A 13,842-nucleotide genomic window follows, 5' to 3' on the forward strand; every position below is an offset into this window, starting at 1 on the left:
TACAGAACATACAGTAGGACTATACAAAATTTGTACCTGATTGTGATTAGAGAGCAGATATAGTGTATTTAATAGAATTTGTGGTAACACTTTCTATGAAGCCTGTATTTATAATACTTTATAAGGGTATTCTTAAAGCATTATAATGAATCCATACTACATTATAAAACCTTATAATGTGTTGTGTAAATATATATGTATATATATATATATATATATATATATATATATATATATATATATATATATATATATATATATATACAACTCATGAATAATCATAACAACAATTATAATACACCTTAATACTTTTGTATTTGTGGTTATAAGTTTAAGATTATGATTATCTATAACACACAATGAACACCATATTAAATCTACTTCATTTACAGTATAATGGACTGTATCATATCTTGATATTGTTTATTTAAGATCTGCACAGTATCTTACTACAGTTTCTGAGTGGTTAGATATTGAGTATTATTTGAGTGTTTCCTGTGGAGCTAATGTCAATTAAGTGATGTGAGCTTAATACTCCAACTGAAAAAAAAAAAAAAATTATATGTTTTATATGGTGACATTTTATTTTGATGGTCCCCTTTATCAATCGTCTATAAGCAACTCTGTAACTACATGCCAACTAACTCTCAATATCAGTATGCTCAAGAATATGCTCAATAAGTTGACATACTTGCAAAGACTCATTGATCATTATAATACAGTGTTAGCATTTATTTACAGTAGCAGACTCTAATGACCGCTAGTTGATATGTATTTGCAGAGTTACTTATCAACATCTGTCTAAAGGTTACCATCAAAATAATCAAACTGATATTACAATAAAAAAGATACAAAGCAAATGTGTTATATTACACATTCATCATTCAATTTTATTATTATTATTATTATTATTATAATTACTCCTTATAAGTGGTCTTTGACTGCTTTAAGTAAAGTAGCATCAGATTTTTATAATGCATTAATTGTAATGCCTTAAGATAACCCTTATAATGTATTGTAAATACGGGCTTCATACTAGAAAATGTTACAGAATTTTTTTGTTTCAACGGTATTTAAATAATTCAAAAATCACTTTGTTTATAAAATCTGTATCCCAGTAGAATTACACATTATATGCCAGTTTAAGAGCTAGAGATAATCCATATGCTATGCCAAAGAAATTACAAGTTGACACCTTTGATTTTTAACACTGTTCTTTGACCCCGGATTATTGTCGTTGTAATCTCTGATTTTAACCCCAGGCAGAAGACATTTATAGTCTGATTAGTCCACTAGCTAAACCAAAACCATTAGTCCAAAACCCTACATTTCTCAGAGGAGAAAAAGGAGGAAGATGAAGAGGAAAGAAGAAGGAGGATGACAACATGGAAGAGGAATAGATAGGCTAAGGGCAAGAAGACAAGCAGCCTCAGATGAAATTTTTCAAACACTTGAGAAACCACAAGCAACATAATTTATTACTGGATTTTGTAGTATTGCTTTGAATTTATCTCATCAGTGTGTAAGACTGAGTTGTAGTGTGTGTGTGGTTTTTCAGCAAGATTGAGTTGTTTTGAGTGGAGAGCTTCACCCTAACCTGAATATATAAAGTTTGACTAATCAAGTAAAAAGTTATGTATTTGTTTTACAGTTTTGTAAAAAAAGAATTCAAGAAATGTACATAAAATATTTTTCAAGAAATGTGCTTAAGCAATCAAGAAAATCTGTAACAGTACAGTGACGTGGCCAAATATTATGACCCATACTCAGGTATGGTGCTCTGCATTTAACCCAGCAAAGGGCACACATTGTTCCCGGGTTGTTTCTGACCCAGTACAATACCTCTTATGTAAAGTAAAATAATGCTAAATTTAAAAAAAAAGAACAATTCACAATAAAATAATATAATTGCAACATAAACGGAACACTTAACATAAACTTGAAGAGTAACTGGACTAGTTTGGTTTTATGACTGTAAAAATAAGAGGAGTTTCTAAGTTCTCTAGATAGCTGTAATGTATAGGATGTGAAGCATCTAATAAATTCTTTATGCATAAAATGGCAAAACACAAAAAATGTCAGGTAACCTAAAATATGCTGCACTTGGTTTAAATATTTGCACGTTGGTGTGTGTGTGTTTTTGTTATCCAATTAATGTATTGCAAAAATGTATGTTCTCACGGTTCGGATATTCTCACAGTTTTGCAGGGGCCACTGAATATCTTGTTTTATGAGGTGTATAGACAGTGGCATCTGGATATACTTGTACCTCAACATTCCCTAGGTAAAAAGTACACTTTGGATAAAGAAATGTTGACTAAAGGCTGAGTACACTGGGTCTAGGTGCATTTGAACATTGATTAATCTGAAGTATTTTGATGAAAGCAAATGTTTTTAATCATATACATTTTTCATAATAATACTTTTGACAATATTTTTATTTGATTAAAATAAAATGACATATTGCAATGTTAGAATATACAAGAAAAAAATAAAAAATAAGTATAACCAGCATTTACCCTTAAGACGTATCTCAAAATACAACACATTTATCAAATTTTCTTAAATAGTCTACTGTCTACTGAAGAACAATGCAATATATTTATATATAGCTAATATTACACCATACCATTATTTGAGTGACAGAAAATACTATGTACCATGTAATAAGAAAATGCTTTTTGCTGTTTATTAATTTGGTTACAGCATGTCTTGTTGGAACTTTCATGTGTGCTGGATATATATGTTTAAAGGATCTATAGGAAGAGCCTTAATATTTTAGACATGATAATGAAGCATGTTGCTTGGAGCAAACTGGATTCAATCTTTAGTACCCCTGAAGTTGTAGTTTCTGTGGTTGATGTGGTTCCTTTAGTTAATGCACTTGCAGTACTTGCTGTAGCTGCTGCAGGAGTGACAGTTGTATCTAAAGCTGTAATAAAACCACAATCAAATTATCTGGATATCCCTTTAGACCATATGTAGCCATTATCTTCTGGTCTACGGATTTGTATTTCCACAGGATGAAGGTAGTTCTGGATTTATGAATGAACTGCTTATTTTAAAATGTTCCTAGTCTACTTACATTTGTTGACCTTCGTTTCAAACATTAGAATGCTCTGCATAACTTACGTTAAAACTACAATAAGTAAATTAACAGCACAGAACATGATGGTCTCAAGATGTGCATTTAAGACATGATGCAGGAACATAAAATAACAGTGCTTCCTCTGCCATGTTGCCATCAACTAAAAAGTTACCATTCAATGTGAACAGCCCCTTGAGATGACTGCATACTTGTTTCTCTGATGCATAAGTTGTACATAAATCATTATATTAATAGAAAAGTAACAGGTATAGAAGATTATAAATCTACTGAGTATTAGAGCTCACCTGAACCATTGACTAAAATTGATTGAGGAATCATATTCAGTTGATTGACTTCTCCTGTTTCCACTGCTCTCAAGAGGATGGTTGAAATCTCTCGAATGGATGGAATAGTTTGGTTGAAACTGAAGACTAGTTGTGCTGATGTGATGATTGACCCTGGTCTGAAGTAAATGTTTAAATTAATATATGTTACCTTTAAAAATCCAGTTTATTGAATGTTCTCTCTCTCTCTCTTTCTCTCTCTCTCTCACACACATTGGCTGTTTGTGTTTTACGAAGATGCTCCATAGGAGTGCTTTAAGTGGACCAGAAGAGGTGCCGGTATTCTATTATAGCCTATATATATATATATATATATATATATATATATATATATATATATATCTTTGTGCATACAGATTAATTAGATAAATGAATATCTGAATTCATGTCTAGCCGCCTACGGTATTTTTTTTAAACTTAAAAAGATGCTGCAGCCAATGAGCAGCCGGCGGGGGCTGGTTGCAGGACGACTCAACCTCCGCAGACAGTTTTTAATGATTATCAGACAATAACTACTCAAGATTTTGCTTTAGTATAATTCTCGGGACAATTTGGGCCAGATTTCGGGAAAGCAGTTTAGATTTTGGGACTGTCCCGAATTTTTCGGAACGTCTGGTCACCCTACCTGAAAGAGCTACTGCATTACTTCATTAGCTTGCGTCTGACCTGCAGCGATTTCTTTCAGGCTCGGTGGGGTATTAGCCAGCGAGTCATCTGATTCTGACCGTATTGTTTTAGTACTCAGAGTTAGAAGCCAGGAGAGTATGTTAAGTGTTGTTCACTGTATTTGATTTTTTACAGAGCCGAGTGTGCGCATTTCACACACTATCTCCGGCCACGTTGAGTTGTTACTGACAGTGGGAAAAGTGACGCATGCGCTTTTCACTAGTAAAACTCAAGGGTGTAATGTAGGGTAATGTAGTCTCTGCTCTCGGTGGGACGAATTAGGAAGCGTGCATTGTGAAGGGTGCTCTGAAAAGCGCAGGCAAAGGATTAAAACCTCTATTAAAACAGATGTCCAAATGAGCGTACGCTAAATGGTATGCTAAAAGCACGTTCTGGGCGCATGGAGAGGTGGCGGTACGCTCAAGAGCTATATTTGGAAGTGGCCATACTGAGTACCGGTGCGTACCGGCCCACTTAAAGCACTGCTCCATAGACATAATAATTTTCAAACTGTACAGTACAAACTCTATATTCTAACCCTACATCTAATCCTTTCAGAAAATGTTGAGGGATTTATATAAAAAAAAAAAATTCTCATTGAGGGTTGAAATTTTGTCTATGCAACGTCAGGTTTTACTATCCTTTAGGAGACATTTGGACCCACAGCATAAGGAATACCTGAAATACACAAGCACACGTGCGCGCACACACATGCAGACAGCATGCATATATATGTAAGCAGCATTGCAATGTACCGTATTTACCTGAATCCTTGGACAATCACTTTGAGGAAGTTAGCGTACTTGGGTCTGTAAACTGCTTCAAGCTGGATCAGATATCAAACAATTGCAGACATCAGTAAAAATATCTCAGTGTAATTAATAAAATGCCTAATTTAATAAAAAAGTATCTTGTGTTACAGTAAATACAGTTAGTGGATTTTAACTCACCTCATCCCTGACAAGCTTAGCCCTATTCTTGTGCTCTGCAGAGTTTACATCTTTTAGTGCATCTATAAATGTGTCTGTAGAGCGAAACTCCAGATCTGTTAGCACCCCAGATATTAAGTTTGCAGAAGTTTTTCCAAAAGATGTAGACGTTGTAGAAGCTGTAGATACTGTAACATTTGTTGATGCTGTAGATGCTGGAGAATGTGTAGAGGCTTTAGAATCTGTAGAAGGAATGACCGTTGTAGCACTAGTGGTGAATGTGTCAAAGGTTGATAAAGAGGAATTGACTGAAACCAAGGTAGAAGCTGTTGATTGTGGTGCTTTCATGGTAATTGCCGCACTACTGGTGGATATTCCAGATAGAGTTGTTGGGACTGTGGAAGAACCTGTTGGTATTGAAGTTGTTAGTGTTGTGGATGTTTCAACTGTACTAATAGTTGTACTTTGAAAAGCAGTTGAAGAGAGAGTGGTCGGAGTGGACAGTGTTGTTTCTGATGCTCTTGTGGTATCTGCTGAACTGGTCGTGGAAGTTCCAGCAAGAGGTGTCATGACTATTGAGGATTTTCAGGTTAGGTCAACATTGACTGACAAATAAATAAATAAATAAATAAACAGATAAATTAAGTCACTGTATCATGTTCAGTTAATTAATAGTTTAGCTAATACTACATTTATTTTGTACTTTCATTACTTCTGTAAGACTGTACATTCAACCCTCACCTTAGCAAAAGATCGCCATTGGCTAGTGCATTTTTTTTGTTTACTCACCAGACTGATATAGTATTTATATATAGCTATATAGTATATATACACCAATCAGGCATAACATTATGACCACTGATATGTGAAGTGAATAACACTGAGTATCTCTTCCTCACGGCACCTGTTAGTGGGAGGGATATATAATGCATCAAGTGAACATTTTGTCCTCACAGTTGATAAAACTGGAAAGGAAAAATGGACAAGCATTGTTTGTGCTATGTTTTTTGCTGTTGTTTTAAATTATTTGTTGTTTTGAATGCAGCATCTCAAAGGAGGAATTGAGTTACACTCAGGTTAAGCCACTAATTCTGCTTCAGAAAAGAAAAAATGGTCTGGACATATTCCCAATATTTGACAATGATGTCCAATGTGCTGAACTCCTTTAAAATATTGCAGAAGATTTACAGGACATGGAGTCAAATAAAGTGAAAGAGTCCAACTACTGCTCTGGGTATGTGTTCACTGCTGTGTGTGTGCACTTTGGATGGGTTAAATGCAGAGCATAAATTCTGAGTATGGCTCACCAAACTTGGCTGAATGTCATGTCACATATCAGTCATGATAAGTGGTGCAACATATTCTTCTGTGACAGAAAATAAACCTATGTCAGGTATTCATATAATGGGTTGCAAGTAATTAATCTAGTCTTTATCACATGAAAGCAGTGACTGATTTACAAAATTTGGATTAGATGCTGGATTAGGTGTTGTTGCAAAACTGAGAATGGACATTTCAAAACTGAGAAAAATTCACTGTATTGCTCACACGCTGGAGCTAGCACTTTTTGGTGTTTTGAAAGAGGTGAGCTTAGTACATTGTGTAAATTGAACCTTGCACTTAAAATGGAAAACGTCTAAGGATGAGAACGAATGGGGAAGGCGTCCAGCGTGACGTCTCTGAATAACGTGTATAATAAGTCCAATGGAAGGGCGAGACGTCATAGGCAGGTGACGTCAGAGACCAGGAAGCATAAAAGCATGAGCAGCGAAGCCGGTAATCAGCATCAAAGGATGAAGCAAGCACTGGCCAGAGATGCCGGAAGTGTGGCACTGTGACGCAGCATCTCGTTGCTTCGAGGAACCAGGGTTACATACATAACCTTAGACGTTCCTCTTCAGGAACTAGAGCTGCGTCGAGAATGAATGGGGAACGAGAATGCCCACGCCGCCAGACTTTCAAATCTCTGCCTAGTGTGGAAGAGCACAGCTAAAGCAAGAGAAGGAGAAGGAGCCTGACAGAAATCAGGGACAACACGTCCAATGGCCAAACTTCAGAAGGAGTGAGTCTTGACCACCAGGAGAGGGGAGATCAGACTACTCGAGGCTTAGGATAGCATCCTGTTCACCGCTTAGCATAAGCTTCTTTTGGCCGGAGGCCTCAGCCTCAGTGCACCATGGAGGAAACATGTAACCAGAGGGTTTTTGCCCACTGACTGGCCACCGAGAGGGCCACGGTAGGCCACCATGGCCGCCACGTAGACCTTCAGGGTGGAGTGGGTCAACCCTGCGGAGAGCCTGCAGGAAATCCAGCACTGTACCCTCCGGGCAGTTAACTGGGTTGAGCTGGTGGTCTCCGCACCAATAAGTGAAAAGCTTCCACTTCAAGGCATAAAGTTTCCTCGTTGAGGGAGCTAAGAGTTGTGCCTCCTCAGAGACCACACCTACAGCCTCTAAGCTCCAATGCGGGGCACACCCTCCGGCTGCGAGAGGAGATCTCTCCTGATGGGAACCTCCCATGGAGTGCTGTCAAAAAGAGAAATCAGGCCCAGGAACCATACCCGGCCTGGCCAGAACAGGGGTACTAACAGCCCCTCGGTCTTAAGCCAACACTATAGGGGTCTCATGTACAGCAGGCCAATAGTATTCCCGTTGGATGCAGCTGCCAACAGACCCAGCAATCTCCATGACTGCTTGACAGTGGGTGACCGGCCTTCTCTCGCTCTCGCGACTGCAGTGAGGATTGACTCGATCCACATGCCTGCAGCGTGGTCGAATCCCACACCATGCCCCGATAAGTGTTTCTCTTTACTGTAGAAAGAACACTTTTCTTGACATTAAGTCTTAACCCCAGCTCTTTCATGTGAGCGAGAACGACACCTCGGTGCCGAACCGTCATCTGCTCAGATTGAGCTGATATCAACCAATCGTCAATGTGTTCGAGTCGTGAAAGTGAGGGGTGAGAGTGCAAGGCCAGTGGAAGATCCGCATTGGTAGGCTTTTGACCTCAAAAGCAAACCTCAGGAACTTCCGATGAAGATGTTTTTGATAGATCGTGACTAGGGATGCACCGAATCCAGATTTTTGGGGTTCAGCCGAATACCGAAACCGAATACCGAATCCTACTCACATCCTTATTCCATTAACACAGTAAAACACATTAATGAAGTAAACAACGTCCACAGCAATGTATTTTTAATTTTATTTTATTTTAACTGTAAAAAAAAGAATAGGCAACATTATGCCAGGATGACAAGTGAGAAAAACTTTTTTGACAATTACCAAGCTTATGATTACCCAAGTAAACAACCAAAACCGTTCAATAAAAGTGCGGCAATGCAAAGAAAAGTTTTTTTTTCTTTTTAAAATTCAGAATATGTTTGGTAACTGAAATTAATGTAATTGAACATTAACTCAATAAACATGTATAGCAGGCTGTTTAGTTTTCATTTATAACAGTAGGATAGGCTACGATTAGAACAGTAGCCAAATATTTCGAAAAATATTACGGAAGATCACACACATCTCCTGCATCATAATTAAAATAACGTGAAACCCTCTAATCTTTCACATAAAATGATTTTCATTTAAAAAAAACAAGACGTTCTGCATTAAGAGGTGACAGCCGGTTGCGAGTGTGGGAACGAATGTCCCAAGCAGTAGGCTACTGAAAAGTCTTTCACTGGGCACAGAGGTAGATTTTTGCCATTTTTGCCAGCAGTGGTTTGTCTTCCACCACTGAAGAGGTCCTCTCTAAGAGGAATCAAATGCTCACCAAAAAAAAACGCTTATCTCAACGTCAGCACCAGATGTGATTGGCTGGCTGTGTATTGCTACGGTATAAATCGTCCCAGCCGCTCAAGATTCCTGAACAGTTTAGTTTAGCGCGAACTGTCAGGCCTTGTTCCTCCTCATATAAACACATAAACATATTCGGTGCATCCCTAATCGTGACACACCAGTTCTCGAACTGAGCGGTTCAAAAAGCACAGACTCTGCAACCCAAGGAGGGACCACGTCGATTGCCTCCGTCCTCAGAGAGAGTCTACTTCTGTTTCATATACCAGAGCCTGCTTGGGGCCCACCAGAACTGGATTCTGTGGCCTCTCACTACAGTGTGCAGGACCCACTGAGACACATTTGGCACTAGTTTTCACTTTGCCAAATAGTCTACTAAGGGAATCAGCCTCTCAAGACTGATCACTGGTGGCATCGGAGTAAATTAGCTCAGCGGCGGACCGGCAGGGGATGACCGTACTAGATCCGCAGCATCAGGACTCTCGTAGTTGAAGTCTCCTAAAAACTACGGTCCTCAGACCAACGTCGTCTGCTAGGAAGACTAGACCAGAGCCTGCTCGGGGCAGGACCAAGTGAAGTACACTTGGCAGGGGCTCCCACACCGCCATGTGACCTCCTAAGGGAACCAGTCTCGCGAGACTGGCATCTGGTGTGCCTAGAGCCACTAGCTCGGTGCCCTGAAGTGGCGGACCGGCAGGGGACGACCGTACTAGCTGCTCTTGAGGCCTCCATAGAGGTAGCGAGCCTCTCAGCACCACTACGTTTCTGGACGGTAACTGAGAGAAGCGCTCCCCGGAGATCGCTGCACCCTGGAACACCGGCAGGGTTGGCAGAACGATCTCCTGAGGGCACTGAGGAGGGACGGACACCGTGTAATGGGGTGTACACCACTCTTCCCCAGAGGGAGCTGGCCCTCAAAATGTCCTAGGCCTTAAGCGTCAGGACGTTATGATGAAGGCTAACCAGCAAAAACAATGGTCCGTAGAACTGCTTTCCACTAGAAGTCTTTGGCCTGGGAGCGCCATTCTGACTCTAGCGTCTGCAGAGCACAACCATGTTCCAGCCCCCTGGCATGAGGGGCTGGAACATGGTTGTGACTGCTCCGCCCAGCAGCCCCTGACCGCCTCAACCTCCTCAGAGGAAGAGCGGTACACATGTGTTCTCACACAATAAATTACATCCTTAGATGCCTCAGCAACAGCGTGACCGCAACTACAAGATCTCATGCACGGATACACTCCTCAGAGATGCCCGGCGAGAGAGCATGTAGCAGCAGCAGCGAGCTGTCTCAGAGGGTGAAGAAACCACAGCGCTGGTTTCCAAGCCTCGAGAACGAACTCTAGATCTAGTGAAGACGGGTGGAGATAGGACGAGCCGTCTCCAACCCACTTGCCAGATCATGTATGATTCCCGCTATCGTGGTCGCCGGCGTGCATCAGCACCAGTGCAACCGTAACAGCAAGATCACATGCACGGACACATTCCTCGGAGCGTGCCCGGCGAGAGCGGAGCGCTTAACAGCGAGAAAAGCAAAATCAGCCCCCCGAGAGCCGACTGCGCAAGCTCCACTCTTCATCATTGCTGCTTATTATAATATTAGACATAATATGTTTGTGAAACTGGTGCTTGGCAACGGATGCTCCTGCAACATGCGAGCTCATTGACATCTTTCCACATCAATCTCCTCAGAGAAAGACAGGCAGCGCGTCGTGCCCTCTCATCGGGGAGAAAGTACCGCAAACACGGGCTTCTGAACCCCCAAGAGCGGGCGCCGGATCTGGTGGCTAAGAAAGAAGAAATGGACTTGCCCGTCTTTCATTCCTTCCAGCAGATCCGAAAGCAATCCTGCGAGCACAACCACCGCTCTGCCTCTGCGAAAGCGGGGCTGGCTCTGCGAGAAACGCCAGTGAAAGCTCTCTCCTCAAAGAGAGCCTTCTGAGAGTGAAGAAAAGGCTCACAAGCTTTTGATTGAAGCTTTGACAATGGAGTTTATCAGTGGACAAACGACACTAAATAAGACTCACAAACAGATAGCGACTGACACACACAGAGAGTGCTTGCTGAAGACACAAGGCTGATTACCGGCTTCGCCGCTCATGCTTTTATGCTTCCTGGTCTCTGACGTCACCCGCCTATGATGTCTTGCCCTTCCATTGGACTGAATATACACATTATTCAGAGACGTCACGCTGGACGCGTTCCCCATTCGTTCTTGACGCAGCTCGAGTTCCTGAAGAGGAATCTACCATTTCAGCCTTAAGATCAACAGATAACTTTTTGTGGACAGTGTGTGAAGAACCTGAATCCAAGTTCTACAAACCAATGCCAGTGAAAGGGAAATGTCAGGTGCCTCATTCAGACAGGGCACTTAAAGGGTTCCATAAAGCTTTGTTCATCTTTGGAACACAATTTAAGATATTTTGGATGAAAACAGTGAGGCTTGTCACTGTCCCATTGACTGCCAAGTAAATTACACTTTTAAGGTTTAGAAAAGTATGAAATACATCAACAAAACAGTCCATCTGCAATCAGTGGTTAACCCATAATTGAAAATGTTATAAAATGGAGAGAATGCTTTTTTATGCGAAGAAAATTAAAATAATGACTTTATTCAACAATTCGTCTCCTCTGTGTCTCTTCACATCCCAGTAGCAACATTTTGGAGAATATCTGTTAGACGCAAGCAGCATAGTCTCTTCTGTGTCAGCCCTACCTGTACCTGTACCAGACAATGCTGCTGGAGCTACCCTATAGAGAAGAGATGAATGGAAAACTTGTAAAAGACATACCTATTCCATCAGTTGTTGTAGATGTTTCTGCTACACCAGTGGTGGATGTTTCAGCAGGAGCTGTTGTGATTGTGGGAGTCTCTGTTGTTGTAGATGTTTCTGCTACACCAGTGGTGGATGTTTCAGCAGGAGTTGTTGTGATTGTGGGAGTCTCTGTTGTTGTAGATATTTCTGCTACACCAATGGTGGATGTTTCATCAGTAGCTGTTGTGATTGTGGGAGTCTCTGTTGTTTTAGATGTTTCTGCTATACCAGTGGTGTATGTTTCAGCAGGCGTCGTTGTGACTGTGGGAGTCTCTGTTGTTATAGATGTTTCTGCTGCACCAGTGGTGGATGTTTCTGCAGTAGTTGTTGTGATTGTGGGAGTCTCTGTTGTTGTAGATGATTCTGCTGCACCAGTAGTGGATGTTTCAGCAGGAGTTGTTGTGATTGTGGGAGTCTCTGTTGTTGTAGATGTTTCTGCTGGACTAGTGGTGGATGTTTCGGCAGGAGTTGTTGTGACTGTGGGAGTCTCTGTTGTTGTAGATGTTTCTGCTGCACCAGTGGTGGATGTTTCGGCAGGCGTCGTTGTTATTGTAGGAGTCTCTGTTGTTGTAGATGTTTCTGCTGGACTAGTGGTGGATGTTTCAGCAGTAGTTGTTGTGATTGTGGGAGTCTCTGTTGTTGTAGATGTTTCTGCTACACCAGTGGTGGATGTTTCAGCAGTAGTTGTTGTGATTGTGGGAGTCTCTGTTGTTGTAGATGTTTCTGCTACATCAGTGGTGGATGTTTCAGCAGTAGTTGTTGTGATTGTGGGAGTCTCTGTTGTTGTAGATGTTTCTGCTACACCAGTGGTGGATGTTTCAGCAGGAGTTGTTGTTACTGTGGGAGTGTCTGTTGTTGTAGATGATTCTGTTGCACTTGTGGTGGATGTTTCAGCAGGAGTTGTTGTGATTGTGGTAGTCTCTGTTGTTGTAGATGTTTCTGCTATACCAGTGGTGGATATTTCAGCAGATGTTGTGATTGTGGGATTCTCTGTAGTTGTAGATGTTTCTGGTGAAATAGTCGTTGATGTTTCAGTCACACTTTTTGTGATTGTGGGAGTCTCTGTTTTTGTAGATGTTTCTGGTGCACTAGTGGTGAATGTTTCAGTTGCACCTGTTGTGATTGTGGAAGTCTCTGTTGTTGTAGATGATTCTGCTGCACCAGTAGTGGATGTTTCAGCAGGAGTTGTTGTGATTGTGGTAATCTCTGTTTTTGTAGATGTTTCTGCTGCATCGGTGATGGATGTTTCAACAGGAGTTGTTGTGAATTTGGTAGTCTCTGTTGTTGTAGATGTTTCTGCTGCACCGGTGATGGATGTTTTAGCAGGAGTTGTTGTGATTGTGGGAGTCTCTGTTGTTGTAGATGTTTCTGCTGCACCAGTGGTGGATGTTTCAGCAGGAGTTGTTGTGACTGTGGGAGTCTCTGTTGTTGTAGATGTTTCTGCTGCACCAGTGGTGGATGTTTCGGCAGGAGTCGTTGTTATTGTAGGAGTCCCTGTTGTTATAGATGTTTCTGCTGGACTAGTGGTGGATGTTTCAGCAGTAGTTGTTGTGATTGTGGGAGTCTCTGTTGTTGTAGATGTTTCTGCTATACCAGTGGTGGATGTTTCAGCAGGAGTTGTTGTTACTGTGGGAGTGTCTGTTGTTGTAGATGATTCTGCTGCACTTGTGGTGGATGTTTCAGCAGGAGTTGTGATTGTGGGATTCTCTGTTGTTGTAGATGTTTCTGGTGAAATAGTCGTTGATGTTTCAGTCACACTTTTTGTGATTGTGGGAGTCTCTGTTTTTGTAGATGTTTCTGGTGCACTAGTGGTGAATGTTTCAGTTGCACCTGTTGTGATTCTGGAAGTCTCTGTTGTTGAAGATGTTTCCGCTGCACCAGTGGTGGATGTTTCAGCAGGAGTTTTTGTGATTGTGGGAGTCTCTGTTGTTGTATATGTTTGTGCTACACCAGTGCTGGATGTTTCAGCAGGAGTTGTTGTGATAGTTGGAGTATCTGTTGTTGTAGATGTTTCTGCTGCACCAGTGGTGGATGTTTCAGCAGGAGTTGTTGTGGATGTGGGAGTCTTTGTTGTTGTATATGTTTCTGCTACTACAGTGGTGGATGTTTCAGCAGGAGTTGTTGAGATAGTGAAAATCTCTGTTGTTGTAGATGTTTCTGCTACACCAGTGGTGGATGTTTCAGCAGGTGTTGTGATTGTGGGAG

The 13,842-nt window shown here is 41.1% G+C and overlaps 1 protein-coding gene across 1 annotated transcript; it reads right to left on the reverse strand.

Annotated features, from left to right (window-relative positions):
• Nucleotides 1-2,380: 2,380 nt before the first annotated feature.
• LOC113113100 (uncharacterized) lies at nt 2,381-5,512 on the reverse strand. Its single transcript, XM_026279556.1, has 4 exons — nt 5,049-5,512; nt 4,863-4,924; nt 3,394-3,551; nt 2,381-2,932 (listed from the first exon to the last, which is right to left on the reverse strand). The coding sequence occupies exons 1-4, from the start codon at nt 5,373-5,375 to the stop codon at nt 2,757-2,759; spliced, it is 723 nt and encodes a 240-aa protein (XP_026135341.1). The 5' UTR covers nt 5,376-5,512; the 3' UTR covers nt 2,381-2,756.
• Nucleotides 5,513-13,842: the final 8,330 nt, after the last annotated feature.

This window comes from Carassius auratus, chromosome 1 (assembly GCF_003368295.1).
Source record: "Carassius auratus strain Wakin chromosome 1, ASM336829v1, whole genome shotgun sequence".
NCBI classification, from domain to species: domain Eukaryota; kingdom Metazoa; phylum Chordata; class Actinopteri; order Cypriniformes; family Cyprinidae; genus Carassius; species Carassius auratus.

Coding starts and splice junctions, on each gene's coding strand:
- LOC113113100 (XM_026279556.1), bottom strand. CDS start 5,375: ATGAAAGCACCACAATCAACAGCTTCTACCTTGGTTTCAGTCAATTCC. Junction 3,552..4,862: donor GTGATTGTCCAAGGATTCAG/GTAAATACGGTA, acceptor CATTTACTTCAG/ACCAGGGTCAATCATCACAT. Junction 2,933..3,393: donor AATTTTAGTCAATGGTTCAG/GTGAGCTCTAAT, acceptor GTTTTATTACAG/CTTTAGATACAACTGTCACT.